The sequence below is a fragment of the Malus sylvestris genome, chromosome 10, assembly GCF_916048215.2.
Source record: "Malus sylvestris chromosome 10, drMalSylv7.2, whole genome shotgun sequence".
NCBI lineage: Eukaryota > Viridiplantae > Streptophyta > Magnoliopsida > Rosales > Rosaceae > Malus > Malus sylvestris.
The window spans coordinates 33,271,803-33,293,260 of NC_062269.1; the positions used below are offsets into that span (position 1 = coordinate 33,271,803).

The window sequence follows — 21,458 nt, forward strand, 5'->3', positions numbered from 1 at the left end:
CCTCACTCACTGGCAGAAGTCCACCACTTCGCTTCCTTCCCATACTCCGAAGCAAGCAAAACAACTCACGCAAAAACCCTGAACCCTCCGCCTCCCTCCCAACCATTTCTCCCTCTCTAGGCGGCGCCGCCACCCTCAACGCCCACTACAGCCACCAGAATGTCGGCCTCAATCTTCGAAGACGGGTTCTCCTCCGACCGGCTCTTCAACCAGGGTTATTCCTACACGTATGATGACGACATCTACCTCCCTCACTACATCGATTTTCCCACCGACTCCGTCCATCTAGCCTCCAACCTCAGCCGCCGCGTCCCTCTCTCGATTCCCTGCGTCTCGTCCCCGATGGACACAGTCACCGAGTCCCACATGGCCATTTCGATGGCCGCACTCGGCGGCATAGGCATCATCCACTCCAACTTGACGTCGTCCGAGCAAGCTCACATGGTCCGGTCCGTAAGTCCCGCCAGGTCCCTCTTCTTTCAAGCCCCGTCTTCAAATCCCCAAGCGATCGAATCCAATCTGATGACGTTTTTGACGCTTCGAATCCCTATGTCCTGGTTACTGAGAGTGGCAACCCCAATTCGAAGCTTTTGGGGTACGTGGCGGGCAAGGATTGGGTGAAATTGGGGGACAAGGAGGTGAAGATTTAATATTACATGGTGAATTGTACGGACTTCACGGTGCCGTGGAGTTACGATTTGGGGGCGATTGGGGAGTACATGGAGGAGAAAAAGCGAGATGTGGTGGCGACTGTGAGGGACAATGAGGTTGTGGATGTGGTGGCGAAGGAGGAGGTGGAGAGGATCAAGGGGTACCCCAAGTTGGGGGTTGGGACGGTGGGTCCGGACGGGACGTGGCGGGTCGGGGCGGTGATCGGCACAAGGGAGTCGGATAAGGAGAGATTGGAGGAGTTGGTGAAGGCAGGGGTGGATGCAGTTGTTCGCGTCAGGAATTTCCGTCGGGGATGTCTCCTGGCCGACGAGCACACAACTCCCCTGGAGGTTGGCGTCGGTTGATGGCTGCTGTCGGGCTTCTAATTCGCTGTCGGGCGTTGTCGGGCAAGTCTCGTCGGGCAAGACTCTTCGGGCAAGGCTCTTCGGGCAAGGCTGAAAGAGAAGGACATCGTTAACTTTGAGATGTGCCTTTGTGGGGCCTTAGGTGTAGGCCTTGAGGTTCACAATCAAGGTTAACATTTAGGTGCTCAGGCGTGCCACTGCCATCTTTAGCATGGCAGATGTAAAATGGATATCGCTTTAGTTGCATATATGTATGTATCCAAGAAACCGTGTTAGTTATAACAGGTGCATTTGTAGGGCCTTAGGTGTAGGCCTTGAGGCTTCCCATCAATAACTAAATCGATGCTTGAACACATCATATTTGTTCTCGTGATTGTCAGAGTTTTCTAACTATTATACTTCTGATTACCCGAGTCCAAGAAGTAGAATGAACCCAAATAGGTGCCTTTGTGGGGCCTTAGGTGTAGGCCTTGAGGCTTCCCATCAGAGTTCATTCTTATACTTAGACTATTTAGATCGCTGAACGGAATGAATCCAAATAGATGCCTTTGTGGGGCCTTAGGTGTAGGCCTTGAGGCTTTCCATTAGAATCCATTCCATGCTCAAGCGTTCTATGGTAATCATGATATAATAGAAAGAAAACTAGAGGGTAGGTTGATTACTTGCGCCCCAAGTAACTTCGGACTTCTCGTTTATCAAGGACTGTCGTGGATGGGTTAAGTCCACATAAGGTTCTTTTTTATGCCTTGAGGCCAATGACTTTTAACTGATCAGATTTACATGCCCGAGGGTTTAGGACTTGGATCTGGTTTGAACACTGACGATATATTCAAATCGGATTCAAGTACTAAGAAAGCCTTTTAATAGTCATATTGCTAGAAATAACTTGCATATAACTGGAAGTATACAACATATTGAAAAGACAAAAACAAAGCAAAGAAGTTCGGGCAAGGTTAAACCTTATCGGGTAAGGTTGCTCGTCTTGTAGGTTCCTATCTTTGTAGTTTTGTCAAAGGTCTGAAAGCTTAGAGGGAGAGAGAAAGATTACAAAAGATGAATCGATACTACAGTAAGGTTGAACAAGGTAGCAGAGCTATTACAAAGGGTTGAAGAGAGGGTTATCCGAGGGGGATGAAGGTTTGTCCCGAAAGGGATGAAGGCTGACTACAACTTTGTTTTGAAGGCAAATCTGGCTTTGGGCAGAGTTTGTGCTTGCATTTGTTTGTTTGATTGAGTGTCCCTATTCCTGGTTTCTCCTTCTTCTTATATAGACAACTTGGCTTGGCTTCTCGTAGCAGCAGCCTTGCTCGAATGCGGTTTGAGGGTGATGACTCATCGGCTTTTTTACATGGACTGCCATCATAAAGTACTTTATGGGCTGTGTAGCTGATCAGTCTATACCACTTGGCCTTTGGGTAGGTAAGCAAATGGTCTTCATGAGCTGCACCAAGTCAGAAGAGGCCATTTCTGCCTTCTGGGTTTCGACTGGGCTTCGGCTATCTTCCCTTTCGGGCCTTCTTTTGGGCCAACTTCTTTCTTGAGCCCAAAGTTAACTTTTAATCCAAACAGTGCCCCATTCAATCAATGCTAAGGTTGGAATCCCAGGCGCCATCATTGATTGAATATCCGCATGAGTGCATCTCAATCTTTTGGAACTTCGTGTTTTCTAGACAGGATGAAGGCAACCCCGTGCCCCTTGGTCTTCTCACGACCTTTGAACTATCCCATGGGGCTCTATAAATTCTGGCTCGAAATCTCTTCTGTCAAGCCATCAAATTTTCTTCAGTCTTTCCATCATCTTCGAGCGTTCAGAAACTGAGCAATGGGTTCTTTCGGCTTTGAGTGGGGTTTCCTCAAACTCCATTTTCGTGAGAAAAAGGGCTTTCCTCAAAAGACTGCTGTCTCCAACACCCTTGGTCGAACACCTCACTATCTCCAACACCCTTGGTCAGATGGTTTCCTCTTGCAGGCTCGTCGTCCCGCTTGTTGCGGTGATAAATCGGGCTTGACCATCACATACGGCGATGGTCCTGTCTGAGGATCCTCTACCAGGCCCATGTTGGCCGCACAACCCAATCATCTAATCGGGTTCCATCCATGAAGACATCAGAAAATCAGCTGAAGATCCCATTGCATCCAAAAAGAGAATTGACTGTAATGCGTTAGCTTAGAACCTTTTGTAAATTTTATCAATTTGTCGAAATGAAATATATATATCTCAGCAACTCTTGTCTTTCCATCTTTTTGAATGATTGATAAATATACACTGCACCTTGTGTTCCAAAGCTTGCCTTACCTTGCATCTTCTTCGATATAACAGTCTCTGACATCCCACAACGTAGGACAATATTTCTTTAAGAATCTAACATTAATGGGATGTCTATGCCTGTTTCCCTCAAGGTCTGCCAAGTAGTATCCCCCTCTATCCAAAACGCGACTAATAATGAAAGGACATTCCCACGTCGGGCTCCATTTTCCAAAGCCCCTGAGCTGAGTTCCTAGAGGGAGGATTGTCTTCCATACTAAGTCTCCTTCCTTGAAGGATTTCATTTTCACCTTTTTGTTATAAGCTCGGGCAACGGCTCGCTTTCCTTCTTGAATCTGGTTCAAAGCTTCAATTCGGGCGGCATCCAAGTCTTCAATTCCTTGACACATGGCTTCGACATACTCTTCACTATGCAATCCAAATTGATTTTGAATTCTTAAAGAACTCACATTGATTTCCACGGGGAGCACTGCATCCTGCCTGAAAGTTAAAGCATAAGGAGTTGTCCCTGTTCCTGCTCTCTTAGAAGTTCTGTATGCCCACAAAGTGTTCCCCAGATTTTCATGCCATTTTTCTGGGCTATCAATCACCATTCTCTTGATAATGTTGACCAGGATCTTGTTGCTGGCTTCTGCCTGGCCATTTGATTGCGGGTAGTACGGACTGGACTGGATCATCTTTATTTTGTACTTACTTGCAAACTCCTCAACTTCTTTTGAAATAAAAGATGGTCCACGATCTGTCACAATAGTTTCGGGCACCCCATATCTGTGCAGGATCTTGGTCTCGATAAAATTCTTGACCGTGGCTGAAGTTAAGGATTTTACTGCTGACGCTTCCACCCACTTGGTAAAGTAATCCGTTGCTACAATTATGAAGGTATGCCCTTTGCTAGAAGCTGGATAGATTTACCCGATGAAGTCCATTGCCCATCCTCTGAAGGGCCAAGGCTTGACCACTGGATTTAAAGGCATTGAGGGCACATGCTGGAGAGGTCCGTGCCTCTGACATTCTTCACACCCTCGGGCATAAGACTTACAATCTTTTTCCATGTCAGGCCAGAAATAACCATACCTCCTAAGCAACCATCTCATCTTCGTTCCAGCCTGATGTGCTCCACATACTCCTTCATGTACTTCGGCCATTACCCTCATGGATTCTTCTTGGCCCAAGCATTTCAACAGTAACCCATCTGGAGTTTTCCTTAGCAAGTTCTTCGCCCATAAGACATACTTGGTTGCTTGCTGTCTATCCTTCTTGCTTGTAGGTGAGGAAGGATCCTTCAAATGATGAATAATAGGTGACCTCAAATCTTCTATCTCGGCCTCTAGCACCATTATATCTAGACTGAATCCCCTTTCTAAGATGGAAGGGAGGTTTCTTCTTTGGATCTCGACATCTACCCCATATTTCCTTTCCTGTATTGGCACTCCTGAGGCTAGTTGTGCCATCTCGTTGGCAGCTAAATTGGATTCCCTGGGAACATGATTGACCGATATCTCAGAATCCCAGAAATTCAATAATTGCGTAGCTGCCAAGTAATACCCCGCCATGGTAATATGTCTGCACTTGAACTCCCCACTTAACTGGTTTATTACCAACTCTGAATCCCCAAAGACCTCTACCTCTACTGCCCCCAGATCCATCAAGATTTCCAGACCAATAATTAAGGCCTCATACTCTGCCCGATTATTAGTATTCCCTTGGTAGTCCAGGAGAAATGAATAATAATGATAAACTCCCTGAGGGTTTATAATTACAATTCCTGCTCCTGAAGCCTTCTGAGTGTGGGATCCATCGAAATACAACTTCCAATGAGTGATCCAGAGACCAGCCACTCTTCTTATCTCTTGCTGGACCCAGTCTTCTTTGCCCGAAATATCTTTTCTCGGCGGGATCCAAATGCTAGTAACCTCTAAGCTTCCCGGGATATTGATCACCTCACTTGAAGATTCATGATGCTCGGTCAAGAAGTCGGCAATTGCTTGACCTTTAACTGCCCTTTGGGGTACGTACTGAAAACTGAATTCCAATAAAGCTAGAATCCATTTCCCAATCCTTCCTGTGAGCATTGGCTTTGACAACATGTGCTTTATCACATCTGTCTTGGCGATGATGTGCACGTGACAAGGTAACATGTAATGCCTTAATTTACTGGCAGTGAAATATAAAGCCAAGCATAATCTTTCTACCGGGGAATACCTTGTTTCTACCTCGGTCAGAATTCTACTGAGGTAGTACACTGCCTGCTCCTTCCCGCCTTCATTATTTTGGGCTAGCAAGCTCCCGATTGACTTTTCAGAGGCAGAAATATACAGCTTTAAGGGTTTTCCCCTTTGAGGTGGCACCAACACTAGTGGAGAAGTTAAATAGGCCTTGATGCTGTCAAAGGCATGTTGGTGCGGTGGTCCCCATTCAAATTTCTCTTTATCTTTCAACCTTAGTAAAGGAGTTAGCGGCTGGATCTTGCCTGCTAAATTAGCAATGAATCTCCTCAAAAAGTTAATTTTGCCCAGTAACCTCTGGAGTTGCACCTTGTTGGTAGGTGAAGGTGACTCCATTATTGCCCGAGATTTGTTCTTATCCACTTCTACACCTCTTTGATGCACAAGGAATCCCAAGAAGTTGCCCGCTCTTACTCCAAACGCACATTTCTTTGGATTCATCTTCAATTTGTGGATCCTCATCCTTGCTAATGTCTGTCTGAGATCTTCCAGATGCTGTTCTTCTGTCTTGGACTTTACCACTATGTCATCGATGTATACCTCCATGCTCTGGCCAATTAGATCATGAAAGATGGCATTCATTGCCCTCTGTTAAGTTGCACCAGCGTTCTTGAGCCCGAATGGCATGACCAAATATTCATATGCCCCCACATGACCGGGACACCTAAAAGCTGTTTTATGTATATCTTCTGGAGCCATCTTTATCTGATTATACCCGGCATTCCCATCCATAAAAGATAGGACTTTATGTTTTGCTACTGCATCTATGGATAAATCGGCCATGGGCATGGGATACTCATCTTTTGGTGTAGTGCCATTAATATTTCTGTAATCCACACAACATCGTACCGCTTTTGTTACAGCTTTTAAAATGGGTACGATGTTGGCCAACCACTCCACATATTTGGCTGGTCTGATAAAGCCAGCTTTCACTAGCCTTTCAATCTCTTCTTTGACCTTTTCTTCTATCTCCTTTGACATCCTCCGTGGTGCTTGCTTGACAGGTTTATATCCCTCCTTGATGGGCATTCTATGTTCCACCAAGGTTGGATCTAACCCTGGCATCTCGGTATAATGCCAAGCAAAACAGTCTTTGAATTCTTGCAAAAGAGAAACAATCCTTGCCCGATCATCAACCCCCATTAAACCACTGATCTGTATTGGTCTCGGATCCTTCTCTGTTCCTAAATTAATAACTTCCAGAGGATCCTGGACTTCTGGTGGTGGCTTATCCGGTTCTGTACACAAAAATTTGACCAGCTCTGGGCTCTCGGGCAAGTCGTCTGGCCCATCTAGATCATATATGCACTCGCCCATTTGAATGGCCCTATCCAGTTCTTCTCTGCAAGATTCCTCCTTGCTTTCATGCTGGCTGGTTGAAGTTCCCACCTGCCATTCCTGTCATTCTCTGTCCAAGAGCTCCCTTTCTTGCCTTCTTCCCTTCCCATATACCAACAGTCTTTTAATCAGGGATCTGATTGCCATTACCTGATCTCTCTTCTTTTGTTCAGTCATTGATGGTGCAGGGGATTTGGGAGGATACAAGGTTTATCCCACTCATCTTTAGTAAGGAGCATTCCTTGTTCCAAAAGCTTTTGGGCCGTCACCTTGGTAGGGCGGCCGTTCTCGTCAGCTCCTGAACACTTCAAGATTCCTACATTGGGGTTGTAGAAACTTGCTTCCGCAACATTGGCTGTGGGGAGAAATGGCCGTGATTCGGCCTCTACCATCTCCCAAAAGCCTGGTCCTTCTATGCCTGCTTCATGATAAACAGCCACTTGTTGATGAAGAGTAGAGGGTATGGCCAAGCCTTGGTGGATCCAATCTTTTCCGAGTAAGGCCCCATAAGTGGAAGTGCAGTCCACCACAAAGAATTCCAGCATTATCTTTTTAGATCCCATATCCACTTCTAGAGGCAATATCCTATGAGTCTTAGTGATAGCGCCTGAGAAGCTAGAGACTGTGAGGTCTGTGGGAATAAGATCCTCCGTGCCTCTTCCCATTTTCTTCATCTGCTTGGCTGGTAACACATTAACAGCTGCTCCTCCATCAATTAGAATTCTTTTGAAGGGCACACCCTCTAGGTGAGCTGTAACGTATATGGGTTTCAGATGATTGGCCAACGAGCTGTTCGGGCGGCTAAACACCATCTCATCTGTGTAAATCCTTAGAGGACCACCTTTGGATGCTTCTGAAGATTCAGCCTTGCCTGAGCTTTCTTCTTCAACTACCTCTACATTGACATGTGCCATCATTGGTTCATTTGTCAAGTAATCACCCTCCATAGTAGCGGGTTGATCAGGTCTGGCACCAAACGTGGCGGACAACACATATGTCATGTTGATATGGAAATTACTAGGCTCGGGCGGATCTTCTTTATTGCCTCCAATCTGGTCCATAAATTCATCCAACCAGGCCATCGCATCAGCTGGAAGTAATGGTTCTGGTGCCCCCTCCAGTTACTGTTGGTTCAAGTCTGCATACAGTGTTTGTTTTGGAACTTCACCAAAAGGATCCACCAATGGCAGAGAAGGAAGTCTCTTTTCAGATGAAATAGTTCCAAAGCAAATAGGCTTTGGCTTCCATCCAGGGATTGGTACCATGATTAGATCTTCTTGAGCTCTCCTCAAGATCCTATACTTCCCAGGATGTTGGCTCTGTGGCACGTGATCCCTCTCGCCTTCTGTCTTGCTGTTGGCCTTTTCCACCTCTTTCTTACTTCTCCAACGGAGCTGACTACTTCCCCCAGATGCTGTTTTCTTCAACTTGTGATTTTTGGAGGATTTGGATGTTGTGGGGGTCTTCAGGGCATTCATGTAGGCTTTGTGCTGCCTTTGAACCCTCATGACCATGGAGGCTCCCATTGGTTTGGTAGGCTATCCGTTCTTCCCGACTACGTACCATTTTCGCCCGAGGTGGGCAGGATGCTCTTTTCTAACAGGATTGGTCATGCCATCAATCCTCTTGATTTCCCTCCCCATCTGGCCATTTTAAGGATGATCTGTACCCTTTTGTATTTTGGCCTCCATATCTTCTGCTTCTTCAGAAACTTCATGGTTTCGAAATACTTCTGACAAAGCTTTGGGTTGGGAATCACCTCCTAGTCGTTGAAAAACGCTTCGAGAAGTCTCATTTTTTGTTGCCTGCTTAATCTTTTCGCGGGCTTCTCTTCTGACATCTTCTTCATTTCTCCTGATTAGTTCACGGTCAATGAGGACTCCAGCCGGGAGAATTTCGAGCTCACACTCGCATTGGCACTTACTGCACATAACCATCCCCTTGATTATGGCAGCTTTTGGATATTCGGGTGTTTTAATCACCCATCCTGTAGGTTTTTCAACCAATCTCTTCTCTCCTGGTTCCCTTTTCCCTTCTCAGCCCATGTCATATTGATCATATTTACAGGGACTTCTGAAAAGGGAACTGCAGGTTTGTCTACCATCAACTCTTCAGGCGGGCTGGTTTTAAGTCTCTTTCCCTCGAGAAGAACCAGGTCTGTTTCTTTTCTTAAGCCTGTGGAAGCTTTCTCCAACCTTTGCAACATTTGTAGTAACGTGGTTTGTAAACCTTCTGGCATTTTGACATATATCTTCTGACTAGAGGGGGTCCCACTGGGCGTGCCAAAACTATGTTCGCGTCAGGAATTTCCGTCAGGGATGTCTCCTGGCCGACGAGCACACAGCTCCCCTGGAGGTTGGTGTCGGTTGAGGGCTGCTGTCGGGCTTCTGCTTTGCTGTCGGGCGTTGTCGAGCAAGTCTCGTCGGGCAAGACTCTTCGGGCAAGGCTCTTCGGGCAAGGCTGAAAGAGAAGGACAACGTTAACTTTGAGAGGTGCCTTTGTGTGGCCTTAGGTGTAGGCCTTGAGGCTCACAATCAAGGTTAACATTTAGGGGCTCAGGCGTGCCACTGCCATCTTTAGCATGGCAGATGTAAAATGGATATCGCTTTAGTTGCATATATGTATGTATCCAAGAAACCGTGTTAGTTATAACAGGTGCATTTGTGGGGCCTTAGGTGTAGGCCTTAAGGCTTCCCATCAATAACTAAACCGATGCTTGAACACATCATATTTGTTCTCGTGATTGCCGGAGTTTTCTAACTATTATACTTCTGATTACCCGAGTCCAAGAAGTAGAATGAACCCAAATAGGTGCCTTTGTGGGGCCTTAGGTGTAGGCCTTGAGGCTTCCCATCAGAGTTCATTCTTATACTTAGACTATTTAGATCGCTGAACGGAATGAATCCAAATAGATGCCTTTGTGGGGCCTTAGGTGTAGGCCTTGAGGCTTTCCATTAGAATCCATTCCATGCTCAAGCGTTCTATGGTAATCATGATATAATAGAAAGAAAACTAGAGGGTAGGTTGATTACTTGCGCCCCAAGTAACTTCGGACTTCTCGTTTATCAAGGACTGTCGTGGATGGGTTAAGTCCACATAAGGTTCTTTTTTATGCCTTGAGGCCAAGGACTTTTAACTGATCAGATTTACATGCCCGAGGGCTTAGGACTTGGATCTGGTTTGAACATTGACGATATATTCAAATCGGATTCAAGTACTGAGAAAGCATTTGAATAGTCATATTGCTAGAAATAACTTGCATATAACTGGAAGTATACAACATATTGAAAAGACAAAAACAAAGCAAATAAGGTCGGGCAAGGTTAAACCTTATCGGGTAAGGTTGCTCGTCTTGTAGGTTCCTATCTTTGTAGTTTTGTCAAAGGTCTGAAAGCTTAGAGGGAGAGAGAGAGATTACAAAAGATGAATCGATACTACAGCAAGGTTGAACAAGGTAGCAGAGCTATTACAAAGGGTTGAAGAAAGGGTTATCCGAGGGGGATGAAGGTTTGTCCTGAAAGGGATGAAGGCTGACTACAGCTTTGTTTTGAAGGCAAATCTGGCTTTGGGCAGAGTTTGTGCTTGCATTTGTTTGTTTGATTGAGTGTCCCTATTCCTGGTTTCTCCTTCTTCTTATATAGACAACTCGGCTTGGCTCCTTGTAGCAGCAGCCTTGCCCGAATGCGGTTTGAGGGTGATGACTCATCGGCTTTTTTACATGGACTGCCATCATAAAGTACTTTATGGGCTGTGTAGCTGATCAGTCTATACCACTTGGCCTTTGGGTAGGTAAGCAAGTGGTCTTCATGAGCTGCACCAAGTCAGAAGAGGCCCTTTCTGCCTTCTGGGTTTCGACTGGGCTTCGGCTATCTTCCCTTTCGGGCCTCCATTTGGGCAACTCCTTTCTTGAGCCCAAAGTTAACTTTTAATCCAAACAGCAGTGGTGTTGGATAGCTCTCAGGGGAACTCCATTTATCAGATTGAGATGATAAAGTATGTGAAGAAAATGTACTCGAGTTTGGATGTAGTTGGCGGGAATGTGGTGACGGTGAGTCAGGCGCAGAATTTGATTCAGGCTGGTGTTGACGGGTTGAGGGTTGGAATGGGGTCTGGCTCAATTTGTACCACTCAAGAGGTTTGTGCTGTTGGTCGCGGGCAGGTATAAAGATGCCTTCTTTTTGTTAGTTGTTGCTTTTGTGATTGATGCTTTAGTTTGTGTTCTCATTGTTGGCGGCTAATTTAAGGATTTGTATAATCTGGAGGTGTTGAAAGTTATGATATTTGTAGTGTTCGGTTTAATTTCTTGAATTCTTTGTGGATGAAAAATATTTGATTAAGGATTTGTTAATCTATGACATTGTGCCCAACAATCGTTGTTCGGATGGGTGTTTTACTATTTAGTTACTAGATTCTTCGGAACATAGAGCATAGAAAACAAAGATTCGACTTTAACTTCTGGCAGTGACAAAATGTATAATTACATTTTGGAACATGTTGAATACTTTGTTTGACATTTTGTTCCTCAGGTTGCTCAATGCTATACCATTTTATGACCAAAGTTGTTTTGGTTTTGGTGATATGTTTCAGGCAACTGCTGTTTACAAGGTTGCGTCTATTGCTTCACAAAGTGGTGTGCCTGTGATTGCTGATGGTGGAATTTCCAATTCTGGACACATTGTCTAGGCTTTGGTCCTTGGGGCTTCTACTGTCATGATGGGAAGCTTCTTAGCTGGAAGCACTGAGGCTCCTGGGGTTTTTGTGTATCAGGTATGTCTGGGACTTACTCATGTTTTTATTGCTGGAACAGGTATACTGCTTATACCATCAGATATTAAATCTACTTGAAGATTTCTTCTCGTTTGTATGAGTGCTTACTACTACATATGTCTTTTCTAGTTCTTTGACAACTTTTTGAGCGGTTTAAGGAGTTTATTAGGCAGAATTATGGATACTGAATTGCAGATGTGATTGGTAAAGAAACTTACCTAGAAGATATGTGTTTCTAAGTTTGTTATACATCCTGAGTTATTTCTCATCCTTTTTGGACTGCATCAATATCGTTTGATGGATCAGTCATTGATGTGTTATGATTTGCCATCAAAATTTAATGCTTTTACATCATTAGGAGTGCCATTGGTATGTTTGCATGGACTCTCTCTCTGATGGCCTGAACTTAATAAGTTTGAAGCCCACATACAGTAAGGGGTTAACCCAAGTGGTGAGGGTAAGTGGCAAAATGGGTTAGGATTAGGCTAAATAAGGGTCCAGTTCCCTGAAATTGTGATTGGGTTTTTCATGGATGCATGTCAAAGCTAAACTTATGCGGAACTATATTGGACATAGTATTTCATTTCTGTCTTTCCCTTTTTTTACAGGAAAACTAATGAAAATGGCTTGAAAATTTTGAGTTTTAACGATAAGGACAAAATAAAGGGTAAAGTGAATAGTACCAGGATTGACTTTTTAGTGTAAAAGTGTGGTTTTTCGTTAAAGTGAACAGTACTGGGAGTTTTTCGTTAAAGTTCCCTTTTTTATTTTTAGTGTAAGAGGTCGCACTTGGTGCGATGGCAAGTGCCTTCGCCCATGAGCGGTAGGTCTCGGGTTCGAGACTTGGGAGCAGCCTCTCCATAAATGGGGGTAAGGCTAGCCGACATTCACCTCTCCCAGACCCTGCGTAAAGCGGGAGCCTTGTGCACTGGGTACGACCTTTTTTAGCTTATTAAACAATTTGAACAGAGGGTGTTTGCTATCTAACCTACGACCCAAATGATGTATCTTGCTTTATTTCTGAACTAAAAGTAAAAGTTGTCTATATAAATTGCACTAGATTTTCAGTATACTTGTCTTTTATAAGCAACATGCTGTTTGTTATTTCTTTGTCATTGTTAATTAGATTTCTGTGTGCTTAACCTCTATTAAGGAAACAGTTTGATATAAGTGATTTCATGTTTTCTATTAGAATGGTCGCCGAGTCAAAAAATATCGAGGCATGGGATCTCTTGAAGCAATGACAAAAGGAAGTGATCAGAGGTACTTGGGCGATACAGCTAAGCTGAAAATTGCACAGGGGGTAGTTGGGGCGGTTGCAGACAAAGGTTCTGTTTTGAAGTTCATACCATACACAATGCAAGCTGTGAAACAAGGTTTCCAAGATCTTGGTGCTTCTTCATTGCAGTCCGCTCATGACCTCTTAAAATCAAGCGTTTTAAGGCTAGAGGTAAGTAGACCATTTTGCAGACGTTGTGATACTCCTAACATTGTTATTAAGGATGTCATTTTAGTTTTATGCTTTAAATGAGAATTGATATTGTAGCCAATGTTTCTTTCGATAACTCACTTACTCTTTCATAGTCTGTTCCATACCATGTTGTATTCTTGCTCAACAATCTTAGGTTAAACTACCGAAAGGAGTGGGGAAGAAATCTATTAATCTAGAGTGTTGCCATTCTGTGTCACTCATTTTCAGACACTTACTTACAGAAAAGAAACCTGTAACCTCTCGGGGTTTTCACTGACCCCGCTTACTTCTTAGATAGTTTTCCATCCCCATATATTACCTCAGGAAAAGCGCACTCCACGATTACCTTGTTGTTGCTCAAGGAATCTGAGATGTAATGATGGTCGTATCAAGAACTAATATGGTTTCTCAATCAGTTGACAATGTATTTTACTATGCAGGTAAGAACAGGAGCAGCACAAGTAGAAGGTGGAGTTCATGGTCTGGTTTCTTACGAGAAGAAATCGTTTTGATGGTTATATCTTTTCAGCTTTTCTCATTCCTGCCGGTGACTGCTGTCTTGGGGAATTGGTGAACTCTTCCGTGTTCCATGTTGCATCTGATATCGCCAATTTAGCATGAATAACAAGGGCGAGCCTGTCAAACTGCTACTGGGTCTTTCTAAGCAGCGAAAGTTTTGGTCTCAAACGGTTCTCTGGTAATTTTGTTGGTTGCCATGAGAGCTCCCAATCTGCCTGCATTGGTTTGACTCTGCATTTAAAACGTGACATATGACCATTTAGAATTTATCTAGTTATGTTTGTTACTAGTTTTCATTAGGAATCATTATTAAATAATGCGGTTTCAATTGTTTACAACATAGTTGTTTTTTTTTTTTTTTTTTTTTTTTTTAAATATAAGTTTTTAGGCACATGAGCAAACAGAAAAGGGAGAGAGAAGCAGAGACAGCCGCTAAATATTAGATGTTACAAACTAGGGGTGGAATAAAATACCAAAAAAACCAAACCTACCGAAGCCGAACTGAACCGAATGGACAATACCGAAAATTTTGTACCCGAAGCTGAACCGAAACCGAAAACTTCGGTAAGAGATTTGGCATGAAATTTAGATTAGTTCGATAAGACCAAACCGAACTAAAATATATATATATATATATATATATATATATATATTGTTTTAATTTGTAATATTAATTTTTTATAGTCATTGGATTTATCTCAATCGTTCAGTCAAAATCGTTCAGTCATAATTCTTTGAATAAGGATCATGGCGGATGCTTATTCACGTCTTGTATCCACATAAAGTAGTTTACTATTCGAAACTTCCAAATCAGTGAAATCGAACTTGTTACGGTTCGACAATACGCTGAATGGAGGAAACAAGAATGTGATTGGTGTTTTAGGAAACAAAATTTCCATAAACAACAAATTTAGAACATTCAGGTTCTAAGACATGGTTTGGTTTAAACGGATTTAAGCATGGAGAACTTCGGGTCTCAACATGAGTGTTGCGCATTAAGAAACTTCAGGTTCATATGGCACTTTTCCGAAACTTGGGGTTCGGAAGTATGAATTTTAAGTTCATAATATCTGCAGACAAACACACACACATATATATATATATATATGCAAGCAAATATACAACAAGGATATACAAAGATATAACTTCAGGTTTATAATTATAATTGAATTAATTTATTTGGACTTCGGGCCAAATTAAAATGTGGGTGAAAAAATATAAAAACCCATTGGGCCTAAAAAAAATTAGGCAAATAAAATGCGGGGCCCAACAGAAAAATTAAGCCCACGAGGTGGCTGAAAAATGTTAGTCAGTGAGTCCTAGGCCCCAAAAATTGGGCTATGGGTCTCGGGTGTAGGCTACATGCCTATGGGGAGAGGGTTGGGCTGCTGCTGGCAGACCCAAAATAAAAAAAATAAAAATTCACACAGGCTACTTCAGGCAAGCCCAAAAAGAAAAAAAATGTTTCTTTGTATGTGGGCCGCTGCAGGTGAGCCCAGAAACAACAAAAAAAATTGTTGTGTTTTTTTTTCTTCGCAGGCCGAGAGACATATGGGCCAAGACAGAGGGACTTAAAAAAGTTTTTGGGTCACTGCAGGTGAGCCCAGGGCGCAAAAAAGAAAAACGGGCCGAGAGAGAGCCCTGTAGGGCTCGGGTGATGGCACAGGTTTGGAGCTTCTCGCTCCATGGTTCTCGGTACGGCACAACATCAATCCTCAAGCTGCAGGCTTGGGTGATGTCGGGGGTTTGAAGAACCCTAGGTTCCCAATTTGAAATCTTTTTTTTTTCAATTCAATTAGATGCATATATAATTCAATGAATCACATATTTACTTTGATGCATATGCAAATAATAGTTTCAATGCATGTACATATGTAAGATTCAATTCATGAAAAATATCAAATTCACATAATTGTAGCAATTTTGGTTATGAGGCATACACAATTTATGTAGAATCTAAAATACGTTAAACGTAAAGTTGGGTCATGCATCATGGTGAATGTTCATGCGATCAGGGCTTCAAAAATATCGAGTTAAAAACCGTTGTTTTGGAAGAACCTGATTGCGTGATGATATGAATGAACTGGTTTGATGCAGAAAAATTATTTCTTCAATTTCGGCTTTCATCTTCAAGCTTGTATCACGTTCAACATAAGAAGAAAAATAAATTGAATCAATAACAATATATGAATTCAATAAAATCAAGATTTAATCAATTAAAAATAATTGAAACGTAATACTCCTCTGATTGTAGACGAATAAATTCTCTTTAAATTCTTCTAAGCACAGCGTGAAGAGCGTGCTGATAACGTGTTGTGGCCTATATTTTACAGAGATATGCGGCAAAGAGAAGAAGAGAGATTGGAGAATAGACTTGAGGAATTGTGTGTTAATTCCCCAGTCTTTATGCCTTTATTTATAGTAATTAGGAGGAGAGAAACTTGCTCTCCAAGTAATACAAAGTATATTAGGAAAGATCTTCTAGATCCCAAAGGATTCCTACTTTATCTCTACTTAGGATTTACACAATCACATATTGATAAGAACATATGTCACAACAATTAATAAATTAAAAAAAAATGGTTTGAACAAAATTAAAACTAATTTAAAAAACGCTCTTTCTCGCTTTCTCCCGCTAAACAATTCTCTCCACATTCCCTCAACTCCCGCAAACCCAACCCCCTTGTATTCAAGTACCTAGTTGCATCTGAGGAGGAATAGAAAGAGAGAAGCTTCAGGTCGATGAGGTTTACGACCTAGTTTTCTTGGCATTTTCCGACCAATTTTCCGGCCAATTTTGAATTTTCTTTTCTAGAAATTCCAGATTATTAGCTGTGAAAATTTGAAGTCTTCCCAAACAAAGACTTCAACAGAAACTTCAACAGAAATGTAAGAAAATTCGAAGTTTTCCCAGACAAAGACTTCAACAGAAAGTGTAAGAAAATTCGAAGTTCAACACAAAGTGTAAGAAAATTCGAAGTCTTCCCAGAAAAAGACTTCAACAGAAAGTGCAAGAAAATTCAAAGTCTTTCCAGACAAAGACTTCAACATACATATTAGAATTAAGAAAGAAATGGGGGGGGGGGGGGGGGGGAGAGAAGAAGGGAATTGGATTTCCTCCCTTGACCCGGTTCATGGCGCGACTAGGGGTGGGCATAAAAACCTTCAAACAGCAAAACTTCGAAGTCTTCCCAGACAAAGACTTCAACAGAAAGTGCAAGAAAATTCGAAGTCTTCCCAGCCAAAGACTTCAACAGACTTCAACAGAAAGTGCAAGAAAATTCGAAGTCTTCCCAGCCAAAGACTTCAACAGACTTCAACACAAAGTGTAAGAAAATTCGAAGTCTTCCCAGACAAAGACTTCAACAGAAAGTGCAAGAAAATTCGAAGTCTTCCCAAACAAAGACTTCAACATACATATTAGAATTAAGAAAGAAACGTGAAATGGACCAACATGATCCTCTCCGAATTCTTTTGGTAAGCATTATGGAGATTCGTAAATCGTGTTTGTTCATCGTACATTGTGCGATCAGTTTTTGTCAAGTACTATTTGTATATAAAAATATTTAAAATAATTTATGATCACACAATGTACGATGAACGTATATGATTCACGAATTCTCAGGATCTTCATAAAAAGGATCTGGTGAGGATCCGGATTTTGAAATGGAAATCCCACATTCATGTGTTGACCATTTTTGTTTTGGAAACTTTTTTCTTATTTTCACTTGTATCATATGGTTTCTAGATTGTTGTCCTCCTTGACTACTGACTAAGGCCCTTTCTTTCTAATTACATTTTAATTTGAGTGGTGGTAGCTTTTATCTTAAAATTTGACATAATTTTAAATAAAATAAAAAACCTCAAAAATTCAGTAGAAGTTCAAGGTTTCTCCCATTTTCTTCAAGTTTTTGTGATGTTTTCCTCTTTGAAATGAAAGCCTATAGTTTTTTCTCAAAAAAATAAAAAATAACAAATAACAAAAACTTAAAATTTAAAGACATCATAGTCTTGTAATTTTTAATAAACCATTTGGATGAAAAGTCAAAGATAAGAAAAACAAATAGAGGATATTCAATTTAGTAATGCATCTCACTATAAGTAAAGCCCTGAATGGCTTAAAAAAAAGGCGTGCACAAAAACCATGACTAGAGTTTTCACTTATTGTGACAAACTATGCTTTCTAGCCTGCCTTATCTTGTATTTTCAGCTAGCTTCGTCACAAAAAAGTGCTTTTGCTTCTGCCAATTCCACTGAAGCAGAAGCACTTCTCAAATGGAAAGCTAGCTTTCAAAACCAAACCCAAAACAACCTGACCTCATGGATTAATGCAAATGAAGCCCCATGCAATACTTGGATTGGTGTTTCATGCAACTCAGCTGGAAGCGTCAACAGATTAAACCTCACCAATTCTGGTATACAAGGTACTCTACTTGAATTTCCATTCATATCCTTGCCTAATCTCGCATATGTTGATCTAAGCCTCAATGAACTTTTTGATCAAATCCCACCTCAGATCGGTTCCCTCACCAAACTCATCTATTTTGATGTATCTTACAATCAAATGTCTGGAAAAATCCCACCCGAAATCGGTCTTCTAGCAAATCTTCAGGTCCTTCACCTCAATGCAAATAAGTTCAATGGCACAATTCCTCAAGAAATAGGCCAACTTAAATTTGTCTATGAGCTAGCTCTAAACTTGAACGATTTAGAGGGTTCAATTCCAGCTTCTGTGGGTAATTTGAGCCAATTGACTTCTTTGATTCTCTTCGGAAACCAACTTTCTGGTTCTATTCCTCCCGAAATAGGAAACCTTTCGAAGTTGGTTGAAGTTTACCTTTTTGACAACTATTTATCAGGCCCAATCCCTCTGAGTTTCGGAAACTTGAAAAATCTAACCACGATGATGTTGTACAACAATACCCTTTCTGGTTCTATCCCAACTTCTTTGGGCAATTTGACAAACCTTGTTTATCTCTCTCTCTACGATAATAAACTTTCCGGCACTATTCCAGAAGAGATTGGAAGCTTGAAATTTGTTGTGTCTCTAGAGCTCACCAACAATCAGCTCAACGGAACCGTTCCCTCTTCGTTTGGCAACTTGAGCAGCCTAGAAAACCTATACCTCCGCGGTAACCAATTATCTGGATCAATCCCCCAAGAGATGGAGAATCTAATGAAGTTGACCATACTTGACTTGGCTACTAACCGATTTTCTGGTTATTTGCCTCGAGATATATGTAGAGGTGGATTGCTACAAAGGTTTTGTGCAGAAAACAACGAATTTTCAGGTCCAATCCCGAAAAGCTTGAAAGGTTGCAAGAGCTTAGTCAGAGTCCGTCTTGAAGGGAACCAATTTACAAGCAATATATCTGAAGACTTTGGTGTCTATCCGAATCTTCAGTTTGTAGACCTAAGCGACAACAACATGTATGGTGAAGTCTCAGACATCTGGGGACAGTGTCCAAACTTAACAACTCTAATATTTGCGGGGAACAACCTTACTGGTAGCATACCATCTGAGATTGCCAATGCAACAAACCTTCAAGAACTCGATTTTTCTTCGAATCATCTGGTTGGGGTGGTTCCCAAGGATTTGGGGAGATTGACTTCTATGGTGAAACTAAAGTTGAATGGCAATCAACTTTTGGGTTCTATACCCTCAGAATTTGGAGCATTCACTATACTCGAACATCTTGACGTGTCCACCAACAAGTTGAATGGCCCAATTCCAAGCATTTTTGGCGAATTGTTCCATTTAAACTACTTGGATTTGAGCAACAACAATTTCAGTCAAGAAATTCCATTTCAGTTGGGCAAGTTATTTCACCTGTCACAGTTGGATTTAAGTCATAACTCACTTGACGGCAAGATACCATCAGAAATTAGCAATATGAAGAGCTTGGAGCAGCTAAATCTTTCCCACAATAATCTTTCCGGTCTCATTCCTGCAACATTTGATGGAATGCGTAGCTTGTTGTACGTAGCTGTATCCTACAATCACTTGCAGGGTCCCATCCCCAACAACAAAGCATTTCAAGATGCTCACAGCTTTGAAGGGAATGAAGGATTGTGTGGAAATGTTGGAGGACTACAATCCTGCAATAAGCACGTCTCAAAAGGAAAAAACAATAGAGAACTCGTGTTTGCAATCGTTTTCCCTATCTTGGGAGCAGTTTTACTTGCTTTCCTTGCAATTGTCTTCATCAAAACAAGAAAAAAGAAAGAGCCAGAAACAGAAAAGAGTGATACCAGTGATCAAATTTTTTCAATCTCTCTTTTTGATGGAAAAAAATTGTATTCGGAGATCATAAGAGCAACCAATGGTTTTGACTCCATATTTTGCATTGGGAAGGGAGGATCTGGAAGTGTTTACAAGGCAAAGCTACCATCAGGCAACATAGCTGCAGTGAAGAAACTCCATCAAAAACTTGACGGCGAGGAGACATCGCAGAAGGAGTTCCACAATGAAATAAGTGCACTAATCAATATACGACATCGAAACATTGTGAAACTTTGTGGTTTTTGTTCGAATTCACAGCACTCCTTTCTGGTCTATGAATACCTAGAAAAGGGTAGTCTGGCTTCAATCTTGAGCAAAGAAGACGAAGCAGAAGAATTGGATTGGAGTAGGAGGGTGAGAATTGTAAAAGGCGTAGCTCATGCACTGTCTTACCTGCATCATGATTGCGTGCCGCCAATTGTACACCGAGACTTATCAAGCAGCAACATTTTGCTGGATTACGACTACGAGCCTTGTGTTTCAGACTTCGGCACTGCTAAGCTTTTGAATCCAGACTCATCAAATTGGAGCTCCCTTGCTGGCACATACGGATATGTAGCACCAGGTAAAGTAAAACGGTTAAAATATATAATGTTGAATTTGATAATCTAAATTTAAACATATACTAATGGCTTGCTCTCCCTTAATTTTTATACAGAGTTGGCCTACACAAGGAAGGTAACTGAGAAATGTGACGTTTATAGCTTCGGAGTGCTGGCACTGGAAGTGATCATGGGAAAAAGATTAGGTGATTTAATCTCGTCCTTTTCGTCTCCATCCGCGTGTGAAAATAAATTGCTGAAGGATGTATTGGACCAACGGCTTCCACCTCCTACACCTGAAGTTGAAGATGAACTGACAGCCATTGCAAGGGTAGCAATCGCATGCAGGGATTCGCGACCGCAATCGAGGCCAACAATGCACATGGTTTCTCAGTCGTTATCATTAAAAACTGCAGCTTCCACTGGAGGACCAGACATCATATTGTTTGAGTTGGCACGAAATTCAGATCGTCTTGTTTAAATATATCATATATGTACTCTGTTATATTTGTAGTTAAATTGAGAATAAGAGAGGAGTGCTAGCTGTACTCGCTCAACAGCAAGTCCCACATGTATTACCACTTAAATGGTTAGACCAAAATATCCTATTTAGTATTTACTAGAAATTGGTGCACGCGCATTGCTGTAGGACTAAAAATTGTATGAAAGATTATGTTAAAAGATATAATAAAAATTATGTCATTTAATTCTATTTATATTGAAAATGTTATGAAGATTTTTAGATACAAATGATTATACAGTCTACATACAGAAGATCATAGATTTTTTCTATCTACATGCAAAAAAGATTAGATGGAGATATACAAAAGATTATGAAACGTTGGGGCTATTTATATAACAAAAATATTAAGGAATATTGTTTCATTTACATTAATAAAATATGACAAAAATTGTTCACTGGAACACCAAAAATTTCCCAGCAGTACTCTCATTGCCAAGAAAACAGCCTAGACAAGGAAAAATAATTAATTACTAAAATACTTGCAATGAATTTTGACATCAACAGATTT

The 21,458-nt window shown here is 41.7% G+C and overlaps 2 protein-coding genes across 2 annotated transcripts in view; both read left to right on the forward strand.

Moving 5' to 3' along the window:
- The window catches only part of LOC126586785 (MDIS1-interacting receptor like kinase 2-like), a 29,592-nt gene extending 8,521 nt beyond the window's left edge, over positions 1 to 21,071 (forward strand). The window contains exons 2-3 of the mRNA XM_050251737.1: positions 19,692 to 20,450; positions 20,544 to 21,071. Of these exons, the coding sequence (XP_050107694.1) occupies positions 19,692 to 20,450; positions 20,544 to 20,908 (1,124 nt within the window). The 3' untranslated portion in view covers positions 20,909 to 21,071. The remainder of the gene's footprint in view (positions 1 to 19,691; positions 20,451 to 20,543) is intronic.
- Positions 10,857 to 13,940, forward strand: LOC126586791 (inosine-5'-monophosphate dehydrogenase 2-like). Its single transcript, XM_050251744.1, has 4 exons — positions 10,857 to 11,004; positions 11,433 to 11,612; positions 12,805 to 13,062; positions 13,524 to 13,940. Exons 2-4 carry the CDS (start codon positions 11,556 to 11,558, stop codon positions 13,593 to 13,595), a joined length of 387 nt encoding a protein of 128 aa, XP_050107701.1. The 5' UTR covers positions 10,857 to 11,004; positions 11,433 to 11,555; the 3' UTR covers positions 13,596 to 13,940.
- Positions 21,072 to 21,458: the final 387 nt, after the last annotated feature.